The sequence below is a fragment of the Aphidius gifuensis genome, linkage group LG2, assembly GCF_014905175.1.
Source record: "Aphidius gifuensis isolate YNYX2018 linkage group LG2, ASM1490517v1, whole genome shotgun sequence".
Classification (NCBI taxonomy): domain Eukaryota; kingdom Metazoa; phylum Arthropoda; class Insecta; order Hymenoptera; family Braconidae; genus Aphidius; species Aphidius gifuensis.
Window position 1 is genome coordinate 17176145 of NC_057789.1, and position 19095 is coordinate 17195239.

At 28.7% G+C, this 19095-nt stretch overlaps 3 protein-coding genes and 1 non-coding gene across 4 annotated transcripts; 3 read left to right on the plus strand and 1 right to left on the minus strand.

Moving 5' to 3' along the window:
• Positions 1 to 1011: 1011 nt before the first annotated feature.
• LOC122849230 (lymphokine-activated killer T-cell-originated protein kinase) lies at positions 1012 to 4378 on the plus strand. The gene is made up of 5 exons (XM_044147902.1): positions 1012 to 1305; positions 1461 to 1694; positions 1776 to 2069; positions 3023 to 3241; positions 4019 to 4378. The coding sequence occupies exons 1-5, from the start codon at positions 1077 to 1079 to the stop codon at positions 4192 to 4194; spliced, it is 1152 nt and encodes a 383-aa protein (XP_044003837.1). The 5' UTR covers positions 1012 to 1076; the 3' UTR covers positions 4195 to 4378.
• Positions 2155 to 2236, plus strand: Trnal-aag. Its single transcript has one exon. It is a non-coding gene; the product is annotated as a tRNA-Leu (tRNA).
• Positions 4237 to 10776, minus strand: LOC122849232 (syntaxin-like). The gene is made up of 9 exons (XM_044147905.1): positions 9919 to 10776; positions 9683 to 9775; positions 9504 to 9597; positions 9370 to 9444; positions 5049 to 5246; positions 4883 to 4962; positions 4637 to 4774; positions 4461 to 4568; positions 4237 to 4350 (listed from the first exon to the last, which is right to left on the minus strand). Exons 1-9 carry the CDS (start codon positions 9949 to 9951, stop codon positions 4276 to 4278), a joined length of 894 nt encoding a protein of 297 aa, XP_044003840.1. The 5' UTR covers positions 9952 to 10776; the 3' UTR covers positions 4237 to 4275.
• Positions 5144 to 9245, plus strand: LOC122849211 (condensin-2 complex subunit D3-like). Its single transcript, XM_044147864.1, has 2 exons — positions 5144 to 5262; positions 5331 to 9245. Exon 2 carries the CDS (start codon positions 5491 to 5493, stop codon positions 9148 to 9150), a length of 3660 nt encoding a protein of 1219 aa, XP_044003799.1. The 5' UTR covers positions 5144 to 5262; positions 5331 to 5490; the 3' UTR covers positions 9151 to 9245.
• Positions 10777 to 19095: the final 8319 nt, after the last annotated feature.

Below are 19095 nucleotides of genomic sequence, written 5' to 3' on the forward strand. Positions count from 1 at the left end.
TAAAATTCTCTATGCAATATTCCAGGCTTTACAGTTTACGATAATGTGTGGTACGACCTATGTGACAATAACAAACAATCACAACAAGTCAATTTTCTATTTATTTCAGTTTGATATAAACATTGAACAGTTATCCATCTAATAATTGGAAGCCAAAAAAAATAATGTCATGTGCCAGTACTGCCACTACAAGAAACAGCTTTTTCCTATAAAATTTTGGCCGGTATTACAGGGCGAAATTGCAAAACGAAAAAAAATTTTTTAAGGTGAAACACAAGTTGTTCTGTTTTACCGGTAAAGCCTATGTGTCTTATATAGGGATCTGACCTATGGGCGGGGTTTGGTCACTCACGCACACATTTATTGTGTAAAAGCTTATCTGTGAGGCAATATGGCGCATTCCAGACCGTTTTACTATAGTATGCTATCGTCAACAAACTATACCATAAAAAATTTTTTCATGTAGTTTTAATGGTCTGGAAATAGTTCACTGTGTGCCACCAGATGCCATGGTGAATAGGTCAGATCCCTATAGGAAAAAATTAAAATAATAATAATAGTATTTTTTTTGCATGTAAAAGCATACAGACTTTACCGGTAAAACAGAACAACTTGTGTTTCGTCTTAAGGTGAAACACAAGTATTGTTCTGTTTTACCGGTAAAGCCCATGTGTTTTATATAGGAAAAAATTAAAATAATAATAATAGTTTTTTTTTTGTATGTAAAAGCATACAGACTTTACCGGTAAAACAGAACAATACTTGTGTTTCACCTTAATAAAGGAATGCACCCCATGTATTACATATATGATGCAAGGAAGCGCTAGCGTTTTGCGGTCATTTGAAGAAACTGTAGTAACTAAAATTTACTATTTATTTATTGCTATTCGTTTTTTCCAGTTCTTTCGCTCTCTTTCATTATTATTAATTGGTAATTTGTTCTTGCGTCTGAGAAAAAATTATTAAATTAACAAAATAAACACAATGACTGAAAATAACGAATGTTTTAGTAAATTTTAGTTACTAAAGTTTCTTCAAATGACCGCAAAACGCTAGCGCTTCTTGTATACACCTCCATGGCTCCGTGCATATGTACGCTCGGTGTGAAAAGTGAACGAACACACCTAAACTTTAACAGCATATTTACTACGACTTTCCTCTTCTTATTGTTAAAGCTAAAAATGACAGAATTTAAAACGCCGACAAACAGACGGATTCGAACTCGATTGGAACATAATTCTGAGTTCCAGGCGCCCATCAAAATACCGGCATCACCATTTTTGAAACAGATAGGTTACGGATGTGGTTAGTATATATAATCAAACAAGTTGTCAATTAAGTTTTTTGAGTTTTCTCTAAAATATCTCTACCTCTAATATATATATATAAGTTATTATAAGATATAATTATTTTTTGCTATAGCTTGATTTTACTTATAATGCTTGGATTATATCAAACAGGTGTCAATGTATTTCAACTAGAAAGATCTCCTAGAGTTGGTTGTTCTCGTTCACCTTGGGCAATAAAAAAAAGAAATGGATGGGCAAAAGATAAAAAATACGATGAAAGGATTCGTCTAGAAGCTGAAATTCTTCGGAACCTCAAACATCCAAATATTGTTGGCTTCAGAGCGTTTACTATGTCTGAAACTGGAGCACCATGTCTAGCTATGGAACAATTAGATATTTCACTAGGTACTCAGTCTTTTCCTATAAATTTTTGATCTTCTAATTTTCATTAATAATCATTTTTGGATGTTTCATTGTTATGTATAGGCGACATGATTGAAGAAAAAGCTGAAAATGTTAATGGACCATTTAAAGCATCAGCAATTCAAAATGTTTCATTTGAGATTGCAAAAGGTTTAAATTATCTTCATCATATTGTTCAAATTTTACATGGAGACGTTAAAAGTTATAACATTTTAGTTAGTAAAAATTTAAACATAGTTAAAATTTGTGACTTTGGAGTGTCAGTTCCTATTACAGAAAAGCTGGAATTAGATAAATCAAATGGAGATTTCGTTTACACCGGAACTGAGTGTTGGAATGCTCCAGAAATAATCACTGGTAAATCAATTACTTCTCAATTTTCTCTATCAAAATTTAGAACACGTATAGCATTTTAACAACATTTTCTTTCAAATATGTCATGGGTAGCGTGGCCGAGCGGTCTAAGGCGCTGGTTTAAGGCACCAGTCTTTTCGGAGGCGTGGGTTCGAATCCCACCGCTGCCATTTTCTACTTTTTGATATTTACGTACTCTATTGGAAATACTTTTTTAAATATAATTAATGTGACTATCCCGTATTTCTGTGTATCTCTTCGCAGAATGATGAGTATTTTTTTTAACATTACAAATTGACACTTGAAAAATAAATGAGCTAAGTATTCTACTGACAGTTGAACCAGTTGCTGTATAATAATTTCGTATACTTTGAAAAAATAATGAGGTCTAGTTTTTTATGTACGTACGGAACACTGTGAATTCAGTCACACCAGATGTGACTAGGAACACATTCGACTGTATATAAACGGTCGGGAAACAAAGCCCCAGGCGTAGCCTTGGGGTGCCACGGAGCTGAATTTACCTAGGTCCGTACGTATCGGAACTCAATGACGTAGCGCCCCAAGGCTACCCCCCGGAACCACTGTTTTTCCGATATTTGGACTAAATTCGGAAATATCTGTTTTTATTTTTCAATTTCATGACTGACCGAAAATATTAATCTTTTGCAATAAAAAGGAAAAATGCACGAACTGGCTCAAAACGCATCATTCTCACACCACTTTTTCCTACGCGAAGAATCATTAAACAATAAATGTTATATTTAAAAAAAAATAAATAAATAAATAAGGTAATTATTTTAGACAGCCTATTCAGTTCAAACCACTCTCCTGGCCTCATACATATCCTCTTTTTTTATGTATAACTATGTACTTTGTACAGTTTTTAATCTTGCTAAAATATTGTAATAAGTTTTTAAATTAGACTAATAAAAAGATTCATTTTTTTTTACTAGGAGAAGGTCCCGTGACCAACAAAACAGATATGTGGGCTTACGGACTTGTTATTTGGGAAATGATTGCTCTCTCTCCCCCACATATTGAAATTGATGAGTCTATGAACACATCTGCTTTTGATGACTTAACTTTCGAAGATTCGATGAAATTACAAGACGACTCAAAAATACAATCTCTCGATGAAAGTTTTGTTGAAGAAAAATGCAAAGCAAAATATGGTAAGCTATGATTATATAACATCAAAACAAAAACCTTAATTTTTGTATATGAAAGTGACTCATTTCTTCGGCAACGTCTGAACTCAGGCCCAAGCGCTCCAGAGAGGCGGAACGTGACTTATCGTTCATTCTGGCTTCCATGTCCGTCCGTTGTTATTTTTATTTATTGACTAGTTTTGTCTAGTTTTGCCAAGCTAAAAATAATGGACTTGGAAAAAAAAATTAAATTTAAAAAAAAAAAAACTTAGATATCTACATTATTTTACCAGCAAAATTTTTTACTTAGCTAGATTTTTTACTTAGCTAAATTTTGTACTTAGCTTAAGTTTTTACTTAGCTAGATTTTTCAATTAGCTGTAATTGTAGCCACACAATCATTATCTGCATTATTTTACTTAGCAAGATTTTTTACTTAGCTGTAATTGTAGCCACACAACCAATATCTACATTATTTTACTTAGCTATATTTTTCACTTAGCTAGATTTTTTACTTAGCTTTAATTATAGCCAAACAATCAATATCTACATTATTTCCCTTAGCTAGATTTGGAAAAAAAAAACTAAGTCCCTTATTTTGATTTTGGCAAAACTAGACGAAATGAGTCAAAAAAAAAATAAAAATACGGATGGTCATAATGGCCATAATCTGCAATAAGCCGCCACGGGGGGCACCATGGGGTGCTCGGGCCTGAGTTCGGTATCAGCCAATATTTTATAATTACTAATAATTATTATTTTCGATAAATTTTCATGATTTTTATTTCTTTTTCATACAAGGAACTCGTCCAGCTTTACCTGCAATTGAGATTGGCATGGAATATACTAAAGTGCTCGAGATATTTTTCCTTTGCACAGAACAAGATTATAAAACGAGACCAAGCGCAAAAGGAGTTGTCAGTTACTTTAATAATCATGTCAAACTTTCGAGCACTTGTGAAAAAACAAACATCTAATTGATTGTGAAACTGAGTTTTTGTAGAGTTATATTATACAGTCACTGGTATTATATTATTTTCAAAAAATATATATTTGTTTCAGATAATTAATATTACTATCAAAAAAATGAAAATAATAATGGTTAAAAGCACACTGAAACATCTGATTTTTTTCTGTAAAATAAAAAAGTATAGAAATTTATCATTTATGTGTACAAATTATATAATTCAATTGTTTTTTTTTTTCATAAATACTATATAGCATTATAAAATAAATTTCGTACCTTCCGTTTTTTATTTTTTTGTTTAGCTTTTACAATATTGTATCGGCCATTATCAACTTGGTCTGATGCTTGTCTAGCAAAGTACTCAACACAATTTAGTTGACCACTCTATATAATAAACATAACTTTTTGAATACTGTATAAAACAAATATATTCAAAATATGAACCTACTAACCTGTTTTTCTACTAAAAAAGCTAATTCCGAAAACATATCTCTAATGTCTATTAAAGATTTTTCTAGTTTCATAATCTCTGTGTGTCTAGATTGGAGTTCAGATAACTGATATATTGCTACTTTCGTATCGTCCAAAAACTAAAAAATACAATTATCCACAATTATATATGTATGTCTTATTGAATATAAAAATAGGCAATTTAAATTTGCTCTCATTAATTTGTCATTATTTTAAAAAATACTTACATTATCAACAAATAGACTTGTCTTTACATCATCATCGTTTGCTTGATCAGTGAGCAGGGAATCAATATTTTTTTTTTTCACTTAAAAAAAATAATAAATGAATAAAACCAACTTTTTTATAATCATAATACTAAAAATCATGAGTAATAAATTTTTTTATATCTACTAATTTGTTTTTGTTGATCAAGTATAGAATAATATTGAGCATGATAACTCAATACAGAGTCATTATAATCATACATGACGACAGAAAAAGTTCGAAGCATTGTAAAATATTGTACTGTTCGAACGCGCTCATGTATTGGACCTGTTAGGCTAGCTCTCAGTCTTAAATCGTTTACTTCAGGCATACTTTTTCCTATTTCTAAAACAACAAAATGGTAAGATGTCGAATAATTCACATTATTTGAATATTTAGTCAATTAATTTTTATATAATTTCATTCAAGATAAGTATATTGGAAATGATTATTGAAAACATATGACTTGGTGTGAGAGGTTATGTTTATATGACAAAAAAAAATTAAATATAGGAAATAAAGATGCTGTAAATCCATGATTGAACAAAATAAAACAATTTTTTTGGAATAAAGATAATAAATTGATATCATGGCACCTTGCATTGAGCTTATAAAAGTGTTTGATAAATTTATGCTCAATAGAGTTGACAAAACATGGGTACAAACAGTTTGGGATAACGAGTTTATTATTTTCGAAAAAATTGACGATGAATATTTATCATGTCTTCAATCCAATGGCATAGGCTTATTGTTACGAGATACAAGTAAAATAATTAAACACTGGGTGGCTAAAAATAACAATTTTGAGGCTACAAATATCAATGCATCTTGGCAGACACTCCGAAGTTGGAATGTCGATCCACACTGTTTGCTACCAGTTCTTGGATATCTTATAAAAATTGGGCAGGATCAAGAAGCAAATGAGGACTATCGACAAATTTGTCTAAGATCAACAAGTCTTTATTTGACTCTCTTATCTGTATCTGGTAGTTCAGTTTATCAAATATTTCATGAAAATCTATATCAAAAAGCTCTTGATACCCTTGAATTTTCTACATATGTTTTACCATCAGATAAAAAAATGTATTTGAATTTTGAAAATTTATGTTTGAGTGAAAAAGAGTTCAATAAAATATCACAGTGCCAAAAAACAACACTTATTAAAGGGTTAAATGCCGTTATTTATGAATTAATACTCTTGTTAAAATCATCATCTTGGAGTTTTCGAGGGTATAAAAGGTCTTTAGAATCAACTGTTAATACATTGATTCAAATAACAAGGCTTGGAACAGAAAATAATCCAACATCATCACCTTCATCTGGATCATTGAGTACTTTAATTCAAAATGCTTATGCAGCTCTTCAATTACTTTGTCAAGAATGTCACGGACTTACTGAAACTACTATAAAACTCATTATTAAAAGTATGATGCAAAATTTTTTAGTCAGCTCTGGAAACTTGTCGGTAAAGTTAACAGGTCTTGTGAGAAATACTTCAGTAGAATTTTTAAAGAGTTTACTTGAAGATTACAAAAAAAAAGCAGAGACTGGTATCTTATTATTAATTCAAGGTCTTATAATGAATTGTCCAGAAAGATTAGAATTAAGACAAAAACAAGCAATAATTATTGGAAAACTAATAAATATTGGAAAAAAACGAACAAACTTAATGAAAAAGATTATTGATGATTTAATACTCTTTTCTCATCAAAATAAAGTATCTCATCGTGTTTTTGCCCAAGAAATAATCGGACGTTATTTATTAGATCTAGTCAACACTCCTGATGAAGATACATCAATAGATAATAGAAACTTGATAATGCAGCAGAAAATAAGTAAAACTCTTTTGGCAACAGTACTTAGCCGTACAACTGATATATCTTGTATGGTAAGAGGTCGTGCTCTTTCTACAATAAAAGAATACACTGATCAACCGTCTAATTTATTTCTCGAAACACTATTTACGTCAACAGATGATGAACACTATCAAGCTATACCAGTTCTTGAAGATCTTCGAGAATCAATTAGCTCAGACATAAAAATTTTACCTGAAAAAAATTTTTTAATATCAATGTTGAAAATTCGAGCTGAAGATGAACGAGCTATAATACGTCGCAGTGCAATACTAATACTTGAAAATGTAGTTGCGATAAATTCAGATATATTAGAAACAGCTATCCATATTGTCAGTAAACATTGTCAAGATCCAGCTATGACGGTTCGCCGATCTGCAATTCAAGTATTAACATCGTTTTTGAAAAAATATCCAGACTATCCAAACTTTTATGGACTTTGGATAAAGTCAGTTATTCCACAAGTATTTGATATAGAAATCAGTGTTCAAGAAAAAGTTCTAGAAATTTTTGAAAATCTAATAATTCATAGAATTTTATTGAGTTCAGCATCAAACAATGACAGTGATAGCATATCATGGAAAATTATAAATAAATTAAACACAATGAAAATGAGAAAACATTTGACAAAAATTTGTGAAGCTTGGACACGTACTGGTGCTCTCACAAATGATTTTATTATCAAAGTTCAATCAAAAATTGAATCTGAACACAAGCAAGCTGCCTGGATTCTTTTATCTTCAATTTCTAAAGTAATTCAAGTGCCTAACATGGACAAATATTTTCTTAATTGTCAAGATTTTCTTTTAGGTAAAAAATTTTTAGATTATCTATCATTAGAGGTACTCAGATCATCATTGTCAAACTTGAAGAATAGTATCATTAAAAAAATTAAAACTGAATTTTATGAGAGTCTTAAAGATTTTAAAGTCCATCCAAGAATTGTGAGTATTACTTTGGATATTCTTTATTCATCATATCACGAGTGTATAGAAGACCAAGCAAATATTCGGTCAGTAATGGAAGAACTTATCTCAAGGTCTAGGAATATTATTAAACACATGATAAAAGACAATTCAAAGTTTAATAACGTTAAGTTATATATAAAAGCAGTTAGTACTCTTGGGCATGCATCATTCCTTTGCAAAAATAAAATTGAACTCTCAACTCTGAGAGTTTTTCAGGGAATTATAATAGACAGTGAAAGTATGCCTGATTTAATAAAAAATCAAGCAGATCTCCAAGCAGCAATAGTCGTAGTCTTGGGACAACAAGCAATGCGAGATCAATCAATTGCTCATGAGATGATGCCAATTTTTCGCCAGTTACTTTGCACTCATAATATGAACTCAAAAGTTGGTGCAGCTGTTCGTGTAAACGCAGCAAAAGCTCTTGTTGATGTTTGTACAAGGTTCACATCAGTGGTTGAACCATTTCTTCCCGATATGTGTATTACTATGAAAGATAGTGAGCGAACAGTACGAGAAGCTATTGTTATTTTATTGATTGAGCTTTTGGTTGAAGATTTTGTTAAAGTCAAGGGACCTTTCTTTTTTCATATTTTAACAATGCTAACTGATGAAGATAAAACAATCAAAGATATGACAATTTTTCTTGTTAGAGAACGTCTTTTAATGAAAAATAAAAACCTTATGGCAACTCAATTCTTTGGAGCAATTTTTCATTATAATGGAGTGATACTCGAAAATAAATTTTATAGAAGAAAAATGAAAAAAAATGAAAAACTAATGTTGACGTTACCTGGAAGTGAAAATTTCGAAAAACGAAAAACTATATATAAATTTCTATTAGATAATTTAGAACTAATTGGATGGCTCAAGTTACTCGAGAAAGTTAACACAGTTTTTGAAAGTATATTATTTGGAGATACATTAAATTTAACAACTAACAACTTTAAATGTCTTGTAAAAGATATTCTTTGGATTGTTTCAAGTGGTTTGATTCAGATAAATAGTTTATGTATTCGAAGAAATTCGTTTGGAGAAGATGATACTTTAACGAATAATATGGGAATAATCGGAGATAAAATTGAAAAACATAAGACTATGGTGTTATTGCCGACATTGGTTAAATTAAGTAAAAAAATCAGCCTACTTTCAGACGAATTAGATGCTGAAATTGTGAATACTTTAGTCGAGATTACTGGAACTATTAAAAGAGATCAGTTAGTAATGATCTATGAAAAATTTCCCGAAATAAAAGAAAAAATGCAGAGAAATTTATCGAGCCAAAACCTTAATATCGATGAAGATTTTGAAAACAGCATTTGTCCTCCGATCAGTAAATCAACGCCTACAAAGTCATTAGAGTCTCGTCAGGTGCTCAACTCTAATCGACAAACTAAAATCGTCTTGCGACGAGTATCTGGTTTGTAAAGGAATTCATTCACCCATAGAATTATCTAATATCGAGTTTTTTTTTGTAATTTTGTTACAGTTTTTGTCAATAAATAAATTTCAATAAACCACAATTTGCATATTATTTGATACCAGGAATTCGGATCTTTTACACTCTTTATAACCATTGAAACTTAATTTATTTTTCCATCCATTAACCCAATTTAAATAGTTAAAATAAAAAAAAAAAAAACTTACTTTCCAACTCATTTCGTATTTGAAAAGCTACTTGAGATATTTTGAATGTCCGTCTTTTTAATTCAGTTTGACTATCTGAAATTAAAAAAAAAAAATTGTGAAAATCCAAAAATTTTGATGATTAGAAATTTTACCTGAATTTAAATGAGACAAATTGTTTTTATGCAAGTTTTTTACAATATTCACATCATCCTGGAGTATATCAATCATTCTGCGAACTTTATCTACCTAAAACCACAAGGTATTTGCTTTTAACACTTTTTCTTTTTAATTGTTTATTATTTAACTCTGAGTACTGAAAACCTGTACGGACATCATCAAGAATGCTTTGAAGTCGTCTGTTTTGTGTCAGATGAATATATATATCATCCGAGAACCTTCTTCCTATAGAATTATTACGTTGATTCTAATAACAAAAAAATAATCGAATTAAAATATACTGATGTGAGTTTCTATTTATGTTTTATTTATGTTCTATTTATGTTGAATTGGTAATTTTTTAAATAATCCCAAGAATTGAAAATAAGATAATATCAATTTGTCACTAACAGCAAATAAATCAGGCAAACGATCTCGCACCATGATGAAATTAACTAGTTCATATAGTGTGTTTGTGAATATCTCTGAGACTTTTTATCAAAAGATAATGATAAATAGATATAGATAAAGAACAGGGCATACAGAAGCAGCATGAGTTATACACGTATCTCTTTTATACAATACTTTTGAAAAAAATTTAGTCGTCATTTAATATAAATGACGTAATCAACTCTGTATTACTTTGTGAGAAATATTGATGATATAACATAATTAATTAGTTACATAAATAGAATTTGTCATTTTGACATCGATGATTGGCAGTTAAAGAAAAATGAATATATATATGGACTTTCAAGTCTTTAGTGTTCTTCCATACACCATCGTTTTATTATAAATAAATATACCCATGGTAGAAATACTACTTCTAGTAGTAGTACTTCTACCATGAATATACCTACATAAAAAAAGTATTGTATATTTGACTACGAATTGCTACGAATAAACTAGAATAAACTTTACCTTTTAATACTTATACCGGTAAGAGCGCTTGCGTTTTAAAAAATTGAGATGAGACCCTACAGGGGTACGTTCCAAAACCTCGTTCGGTTCGGTATATCAAGATGGCAGCGAATCAAATATAACATATGAAAATTTTAAACACCCCTGTAAACTTTTCTATATTAGAGTCAGTTGATGTATTTTTAGTAGAAGAAGGAGAATAATATTAGTTAGTTATTTTTTATTCTAATCAATAATAAGTATAAGTGATTAACTTATTATTGTGATAAAAAAAATGGTAAAAAAAAAACACTGAAATCCGCCATCTTGATATACCGAACTGAACGAAGGTTTTGGAACGTACTCCTGAATAGTTTTCACTCGGGTATAGCTTTATTTAAATAACAACGTAAAAATAGAGCTGTGAGTCGGTTATTAACAACAATAAACAATAACAATGGTAAATGACGTATTTTGGACTTTTTTTTTTGCTATTAACTAGCTATTGACTAGCTATTGAGTGGATGTTTCATGTCATTTTATTCTCGCGGTAACTTTCCATAAATTACCAAAACTCAGTTAATAACGAATGACAGCTCGGACATAACCTAAAAAAATTTAACATCATTCTTCGCTAGAGCTGCGTGAACCTAGCACCCCACTTTATCGTAGAAACTTCTAGTAAGGTTCATTTTAAAGGTCTTAATTTGTAGTAATTTGTAGTGTAAAGGGTTTAATATTTGTAGTTCAAAAATTAAGGGTGGAGAAAGGGTTAAAAGGTACTTTCTTCGAAAATTGACATAGAGCGATAAAATCAGAGCCAATACGTTCGTTGGAATTTGTAGTAATTTGTAGTGAAAAGGGTTTAATTTGTAGTTCAAAAATTAAGGGTGGAGAAAGAGTTAAAATAAATTTTCGTAAAAAATTGAAGAAAAATATTAATAAAAATAAGTCAAATAGCTTTCTTAAAATATTTAGTAATTTGTAATGAACGAATTTTAGTTTTAAGTTGGAAAATGAGGACGAAAAAAAAAAAAATTTTTTTTTGGAGCAATAATCATATTAAAATTGCATAACTTTTTTGTTTATAATAAAAAAAAAATTACAAGTATAAAAAATGAAGAGAAACTCGTGAAAAATATAAATAAATTTTTACTAAACCAGTTTCCCAAAAAAAAGCGTCAAAAAAGTGGAAAAAAAATTTTTTTTTTTACTCCAAAATATTAAAATTTTTTTTATTTATAGACCAAAATTCAAACTAAAATATCGAATAGGTACGGGAACATCCTAGCTAATTTGTAGTGGAGGAATTAGATTTTGTAATTGAACCGTTTTTCCGGAAAAATTAATTTTTTTAAAGAATACCTTAATAAAATATTGCATAACTTTTTTATTTATAGACCAAAATTATAACTAAATTATCAAATAGATACGGAAACATCCTAGCTAATTTGTAGTGAAGAAATTAGAATTTGTAGTTGGACCGTTTTTTCGGAAAAATTAATTCTTTCATATAATACCTTAATAAAATATTGTGTAAATTTTTTATTTATAGACCGAAATTATAACTAAAATATCAGATAGATACAGAAAAACCCTAGTTTTGGTTCAACTACAAATTCTAATTTCTTTACTACAAATTAGCTAGGATGTTTCTGTATCTATCTGATATTTTAGTTATAATTTCGGTTTAAGTAAAAAAGTTACGCAATATTTTATTAAGGTATTATCTGAGAGAATTAATTTTCCAGGAAAAACGGTTTAAGGCGGTATGTAAATCCCAAGGTAGGATAATTCTTTGGGTTCAAAGAGGCACCCTTGTAACCATAGCTTAAAAAAATAATAAGTGCTCTCTAATGTCTAAAATTTGTATACTTTACTGATGCGTCTTTAGAAGTATGAGTGAGGGCGCCTCGTATTTACACACACTAATACTACTTTAGCAGATTTTCAATGCTTCGCCTGGTTCTTTTTGACTGTTTTTGACCCGAAATTTTCGTCTTAAATAATTAATAACTTTTAAAAATTCGTGGTAGAAATCGATGATTTTTTTTTTTATTATTTTTGTAAGTAGAAGAAGTATAAGCTGTAGTAAAATAAAGGTTTTCTGTGAGAGCGTTTTTTTAATAGAAGTTAAAACGTGCCGATGTTTCCTATGCTTGTGTGTTAAAGTGTTAAATTGTTGTCAACTTTGACCCTAATTATCTCGGTCAAATCGTGGTAGAAAATTACAAAAAAAATTTATTAAAATAGATCTTTATTTTATTAAAAAAAAAGGGGCCTACTTTGATCAAAATCTGTGAGAGGGATTTTTTTTTCAATATTTTGACATACCGCCTTAATTACAAATTCTAATTTCTTCACTACAAAGTAACTAGGATGTTTCCGTATCTATTTGATAGTTTAGTTATAATTTTGGTCTATAAATAAACAATTTACGCAATATTTTATTAAGGTATTATATGAGAAAAATAATTTTTCCAGACAAACAGTTTAACTACAAATTAGCTAGGATGTTTCTGTATCTATCTGATATATTAGTTTGAATTTTGGTCCATAAATAAAAAATTTACACAATATTTTATTAAGGTATTATATGAAAGAATTAATTTTTCCGAAAAAACGGTCCAACTACAAATTCTAATTTCTTCACTACAAATTAGCTAGGATGTTTCCGTATCTATTTGATAATTTAGTTATAATTTTGGTCTATAAATAAAAAAGTTATGCAATATTTTATTAAGGTATTCTTTAAAAAAATTAATTTTTCCGGAAAAACGGTTCAATTACAAAATCTAATTCCTCCACTACAAATTAGCTAGGATGTTACCGTACCTATTCGATATTTTAAATTTTGTTTAGTTTGAATTTTGGTCTATAAATAAAAAAAATTTTAATATTTTGGAGTAAAAAAAAAAATTTTTTTTCCACTTTTTTGACGTTTTTTTTTGGGAAACTGGTTTAGTAAAAATTTATTTATATTTTTCACGAGTTTCTCTTCATTTTTTATACTTGTAATTTTTTTTTTATAATAAACAAAAAAGTTATGCAATTTTAATATGATTATTGCTCCAAAAAAAAAATTTTTGATGTGTAAACATCTTTAGGCGCGGGTTGGGTTAGAGTAAAAGGAAAAAACATAGAGTTTAGACGTCAGATCCGGTAACGGATCTGGGCAGAAATCCATTTTCTGTCAGTCTACATTGCGCCTTGCAGTGCCATGGTAATCGGTCGGTAACCGTTACCATCAGCCGTTCTGTAGTATAGATGAATTTAAATGTGCGTATTTATATATTTAATTTATTTATTATTATATATATATATGCGCCGTTGTATATATTAATATACAAGTATTTTATTTGTATTTATTAGTTATACTTGCATTTGTTAGGCGAAGTAAAGTTCATATTGTACATATACACTGAGAGAAATTTTAACTAAAAATTAAAATCATGGTTGGATAGAAATTACTATAGTACTTTGTAATTTTTGTTTTAATTCTGGGACTGGCCGCGAGAGTCGGAATTCTACAATAAAATTATGTAAAATGTGTAAAATGTCAAAAAATTGTTGGGTTACTTCAAGCCTCTATACATCGTTATCTCTTGCAGATAGACATGGGGTTGAGTGAAGTTTATTATTGAAAATTCAATTCTAAACAATTTATAATGAATTACTTTTTTTGATTAATCTCTTAGATAATGAGTTATGAGTTAATTAAAATAAAGACATACATGTTTTGTGAAAACAATAAAAATTATTATATGGTTGAATAAAAAATACTGCACAATTTAATAAATATTCTTATATATATAATAAAAATTATCATGTAGACATATAAAAGTTAGCATAGACTTAAATATTTTTTACTATATAGCTTTGTAAAAATTCTGTTTGTGGGACGAAATAACACAAAGATGGCCGACCGATTGAACAAATGATTGAACTGTCATGTAATTTCAAGCATTTCTACAGCCTTATCTGTTGAAGCTAGGTATGGGGTTAAGCGAGGTTTATTGTTGGTTATTTATTTCTAAACAATTTATCAAGAATAACTTTTTTCTATTTAACAATTAGTTTTCGAGTTTTGAGCGTGTAAACAGAAAAGAAAAAATGTTGGCGGGAATTGATTGCTATTCTCCGTGAATCTAGCACAAACTGCCCAACTTAACACAAAAAATGTCCAACTTTTAAATAAGATTTGTAATAAAATTTAGTAAATTCTAAAACCGGTAGTGGGTAAATTCTCAGTCTGCTAGATTTTACTTGTGAGTGTCGTGAATTTAGTCATTTTTTTAAACAGAAATTACAATAAAATTGTGTAAATTTTATGGCTTAGTAGTGTATATAGTCAATGGCCAGATTTTTTACATAATTTTATTGTAAAAATTATCTATCAATATGCGAATAATTCTTATAAATGACGGGGGAACGCAGTTTTTACTATTTATTTTGTATTTTTTTCTTTTACGTTTGTAATTCTTAGTTAATATTTCTCTCAGTGTATATACATTATACATGCATATGCAAGTATTTTTCATTTACAAGATTAATATACCTATTAATATTGTTTATATGAAATAATATTTCCTGAATACAAAACATAATATTGAATTATTATACAATAATAATTTATTTATAATATTGACTAATTTTATGTTTTTAAAAAAGAGAAATAGACATTGATGACTGATGTGTTAGTTTGAAAGAGAAAATTATTATTGTAATTGTACAGAAGAATTTCAGAAGATATTATCATAACCGAGACAACATGTTTTTTTATTCGGTTTTTATAGAAAATTTTCTCACGATTACGGGAAAAATACGGAAAAAATTCCTACGAATGCGCAGTGGTTAAAAATGGAGTTGAAATATGGAAAAAACGGCTATTTATCGGTTATATATCGTGTAGCTATTGAAATAACGATTAATTCTCAAATTTAATAATGGCCATCAATGAATCTCGTCAAGTAAAAAAAATAGTCAACATAAAAAAATTCGATATCGCGAATAGTTTTCGAGTTATAATAACTTATATATTTCGATATATTAAGTTTTTTTTTGTAATATTAATAAAGGCAATCGATAAAACTCGCCAAGCTAAAAAAAAAGCCCAATAAAAATTTTTATATCTCGAATAGTTATCAAATTATCGATATTTTTTTTAAAATGTATACAATTTTTTTTTCTCAAAAAAAAAGTCGAAATTTTTGTTTTTTTTTTCAAAAAAACTGCTAATTATTGATTGTCGCGTATTGTTAAGCACGAATATATATTTTTTTTTTTTGAAAATAATGAATATATCCAAGTTTTTTTTACTTGGTCGCTAGGTTTTTTACTTAGCTATATTTTTTACTTTATAGCCAAACACACAATATCTACATAATTTGACTTAGCTATATTTTTTACTTAGCTACATCTTTTCCTTAGCTACATCTTTTCCTTAGCTATTTTTTTTACTTAGCTATATTTTTTACTTAGCTATATTTATAGCCAAACACACAATACCTACATAATTTTACCAGCTATATCTTTTACTTAGCTATATTTTTTACTTAGCTATATATTTATAGCCAAACACACAATATCTACATAATTTCACTAGCTATATTTTTAACTTAGCTATATTTTTTACTTAGCTATATTTTTTACTTAGCTTTATTTTTTTACTTAGCTCTATTATATTATCAATTATGAAAAAAATTATCATTAACATTAGAAAGATATCAATAATTCGAAAACTATTCGCGCGATCAAAAAATTGTATTTGATTTTTTTTTCTCCTTGATGAGTTTCATCGACTTCCATTATTAAATAAATAAATTTAAAAAAATCGATATATCGAAATTTTAAAAAATATTATAACTCGAAAACTATTCGAGATATCGAAGTTTTTTTAGAAACATTTTCTTCTCCCCAACGATCTCTATTGATTGCCATTATTAAATTTAAGAATAATTCGTTATTTCAATAACTATACGACATATAACCGATAAATAGCCGTTTTTTTCATATTTCAACTTCATTTTTAACCACTTTGCGCATTCGTAGGAATTTTTCGTAGAAACACGCCGAAGATGTTTACACATAATAAACCCGCGAGTCTAGATGGCTCACAAAATTTTTTTTTTTTTTTTTGTCCTCATTTTCCAACTTAAAATTAAAATTCGTTCATTACAAATTACTACAAATTCTGAGAAAGCTCTTTGACCTATTTATTACTATTTTTCTTTAATTTTTTACGAAAGTACATTTTAACTCTTTCTCCACCCTTAATTTTTGAACTACAAATTAAACCCTTTCCACTACAAATTACTACAAATTCCAACGAATGCATTGGCTCTAATTTTAACGCTCTAAGTCAATTTTCGAAGAAAGTACCTTTTAACCCTTTCTCCACCCCTAATTTTTGAACTAAAAATTAAACCCTTTACACTATTAATTACTACAAATTAAACCTTCAAAATGAACTTTACTAGAAGTTTCTACGTTAAAGTGGGGTGCTAGATTCACGCAGCTCTTCGCTATGATTATCGAGAAATGACATCGAATCATACTATAATAATGTGATAGAAACATTGTTAATTTTTTCCTTAATTTATGTAGATCAATTTAATATGTTCAGTATTCCTGGTAGAAATATTTCTTCAACTTTTTCCAACTTTCTCCACCTTTTTACGAAAATGACCCATGGTTGGAGAAAAGTTGGAGTAAATTTTTGGTTGAAGTAGGTTGGAAAAAGTTGGAAAAAAGTTGGAATAAATTTCAGGTTGAAGAAATGGCGGAAAAAAGTTGGAGAAAAGTCGGAAAAAAATGGAGTAAATTTTTGGCTGGAAAAAGGTTGGAGAAATTTGTCCGCCATTTTTCCAACTATGGGTCATTTTCGTAAAGAGGTGGAGAAATGGCGGAGAAAAGTTGGAAAAAAGTTGGAGAAAAGTCGGAGAAATATTTCTACCAGGGATAATGCAGAGCCTTTGTAATCCATAATTCTTTTTGCTATTGACTCGCTATTAATCTGCTATTGAGTAAGCGCCCATTTCATTAGTGACTCTTCCGCTGGGAAGAGATTAATTCAATTTAATTTTTAATAACTTTTTTGACCCTTTTACCTATTTTTTTTTTGCTTGATATTTGGTTTTTTATATTTAAAATACATTAAAAAAAAATACCCTGGCTCGCCAATCAGTTTTAACGTCTCTTACCTAGCGAAAATGCCGATAGTCGGTTTGTGCACTGATCTCATACAAAAACGACACAAAACCGACACACGACTATAAGTCGCAAAAATAAATAGTAAGAAGCATTTAAAAAATAAAATATTATGTCTAAAAATTTCTAAATAATATTCTCATAATTTAAGACACATTAAAAGTTTTTTTAAATAATTTTTTTATTGAAAAAACTGAATTCTGTTTATGTATTAAAAGTGAGGTTAGCTGTCAGAATCATCTGTACAATTCTCACACAATTCCGACACACGACTGTGAGAATGTAATTCCGACACGAATCCGACAGACGTACGACAGTATATTTTTATTTTGTATTTAATATAAAAAAAGAGCATTTTATTAATAAAAATTTTTGTTCAATAATAAAGTTATAATATTTTAATAATTTTAGGCATATTAGATTTTTTTTTTTTGAATAAATTTTGATAAAAAAAATAATTGGAATCGTCTGTGAGAATTTGCGATTTGCAAAAGTTTTTGTTCAATAATAAAATTATAATCTTTTAATAATTATAGGCATATTAGATTTTTTTAAAATTATTTTATTAGAAAATTATCATTTTTTGGTTTTTTTATGGAGTTAAAAACGGTTTTTTTTTAAATACTTTTTTTTCAAAACTAATACGTTTAATCAGTTTCCCATGTATTTGGTATTTTTGTAACTCGAATGTAACTTGTAATGAAACCATGTATTTGGGAAACCATATGTTTCCAATTATTTTTTTTGTCAAAATTTATTCAAAAAAAAAAAAATCTAATATGCCTAAAATTATTAAAATATCATAACTTTAATATTGAACAAAAATTTTTATTAATAAAATGCTCTTTTTTTATATTAAATACAAAATAAAAATATACTGTCATACGTCTGTCGGATTTGTGTCGGAATTGTGTCGGATTGACAATTCTCACAGTCGTGTGTCGGAATTGTGTGAGAATTGTAAAATCTCACAGTCGTGTACAGATGATTCTGACAGCTAACCTCACTTGTAATACATAAACAGAATTGAGTTTTTTCAATAAAAAAATTATTTAAAAAAAATTCTAATGTGTCTTAAATTATAAGAATATTATTTAGAAATTTTTAGACATAATATTTTATTTTTTAAATGCTTCTTATTATTTATTTTTGTGACTTAGAAATTCTTATAGTCGTGTGTCGGTTTTGTGTCGTTTTTGTATGAGATCAGTGCACAAACCGACTGTCGGATTGGTGTCGGATCGGTGTCGCCATTTTCGCTAGGGTAAACGTATACTCTAGAAAATAAAAACATATATTAGTTCGCTCATTAAATATTTTAAAAAATCACAGCTTCACGTTGTATACATAACGGATCTTTACTTATTATAACGTCTTTAGCAGTATCGTTTATAGCTTGCACTGGCTGGTTTTGTCTATCCTTTCCTTGATTGTTTACTCTCCGACCGGTAAGAGTGCAGTTCAGCACTCGTTCGGGAT

Coding starts and splice junctions, on each gene's coding strand:
- LOC122849211 (XM_044147864.1), top strand. CDS start 5,491: ATGGCACCTTGCATTGAGCTTATAAAAGTGTTTGATAAATTTATGCTC.
- LOC122849232 (XM_044147905.1), bottom strand. CDS start 9,951: ATGGTGCGAGATCGTTTGCCTGATTTATTTGCT. Junction 5,247..9,369: donor AATACGAAATGAGTTGGAAA/GTAAGTTTTTTT, acceptor TTGTTGTTTTAG/AAATAGGAAAAAGTATGCCT. Junction 4,351..4,460: donor AAAAAAATAAAAAACGGAAG/GTACGAAATTTA, acceptor TTTATTTTACAG/AAAAAAATCAGATGTTTCAG.
- LOC122849230 (XM_044147902.1), top strand. CDS start 1,077: ATGGCTCCGTGCATATGTACGCTCGGTGTGAAAAGTGAACGAACACAC. Junction 2,070..3,022: donor TGCTCCAGAAATAATCACTG/GTAAATCAATTA, acceptor TTTTTTTACTAG/GAGAAGGTCCCGTGACCAAC. Junction 3,242..4,018: donor AAAATGCAAAGCAAAATATG/GTAAGCTATGAT, acceptor TTTTCATACAAG/GAACTCGTCCAGCTTTACCT.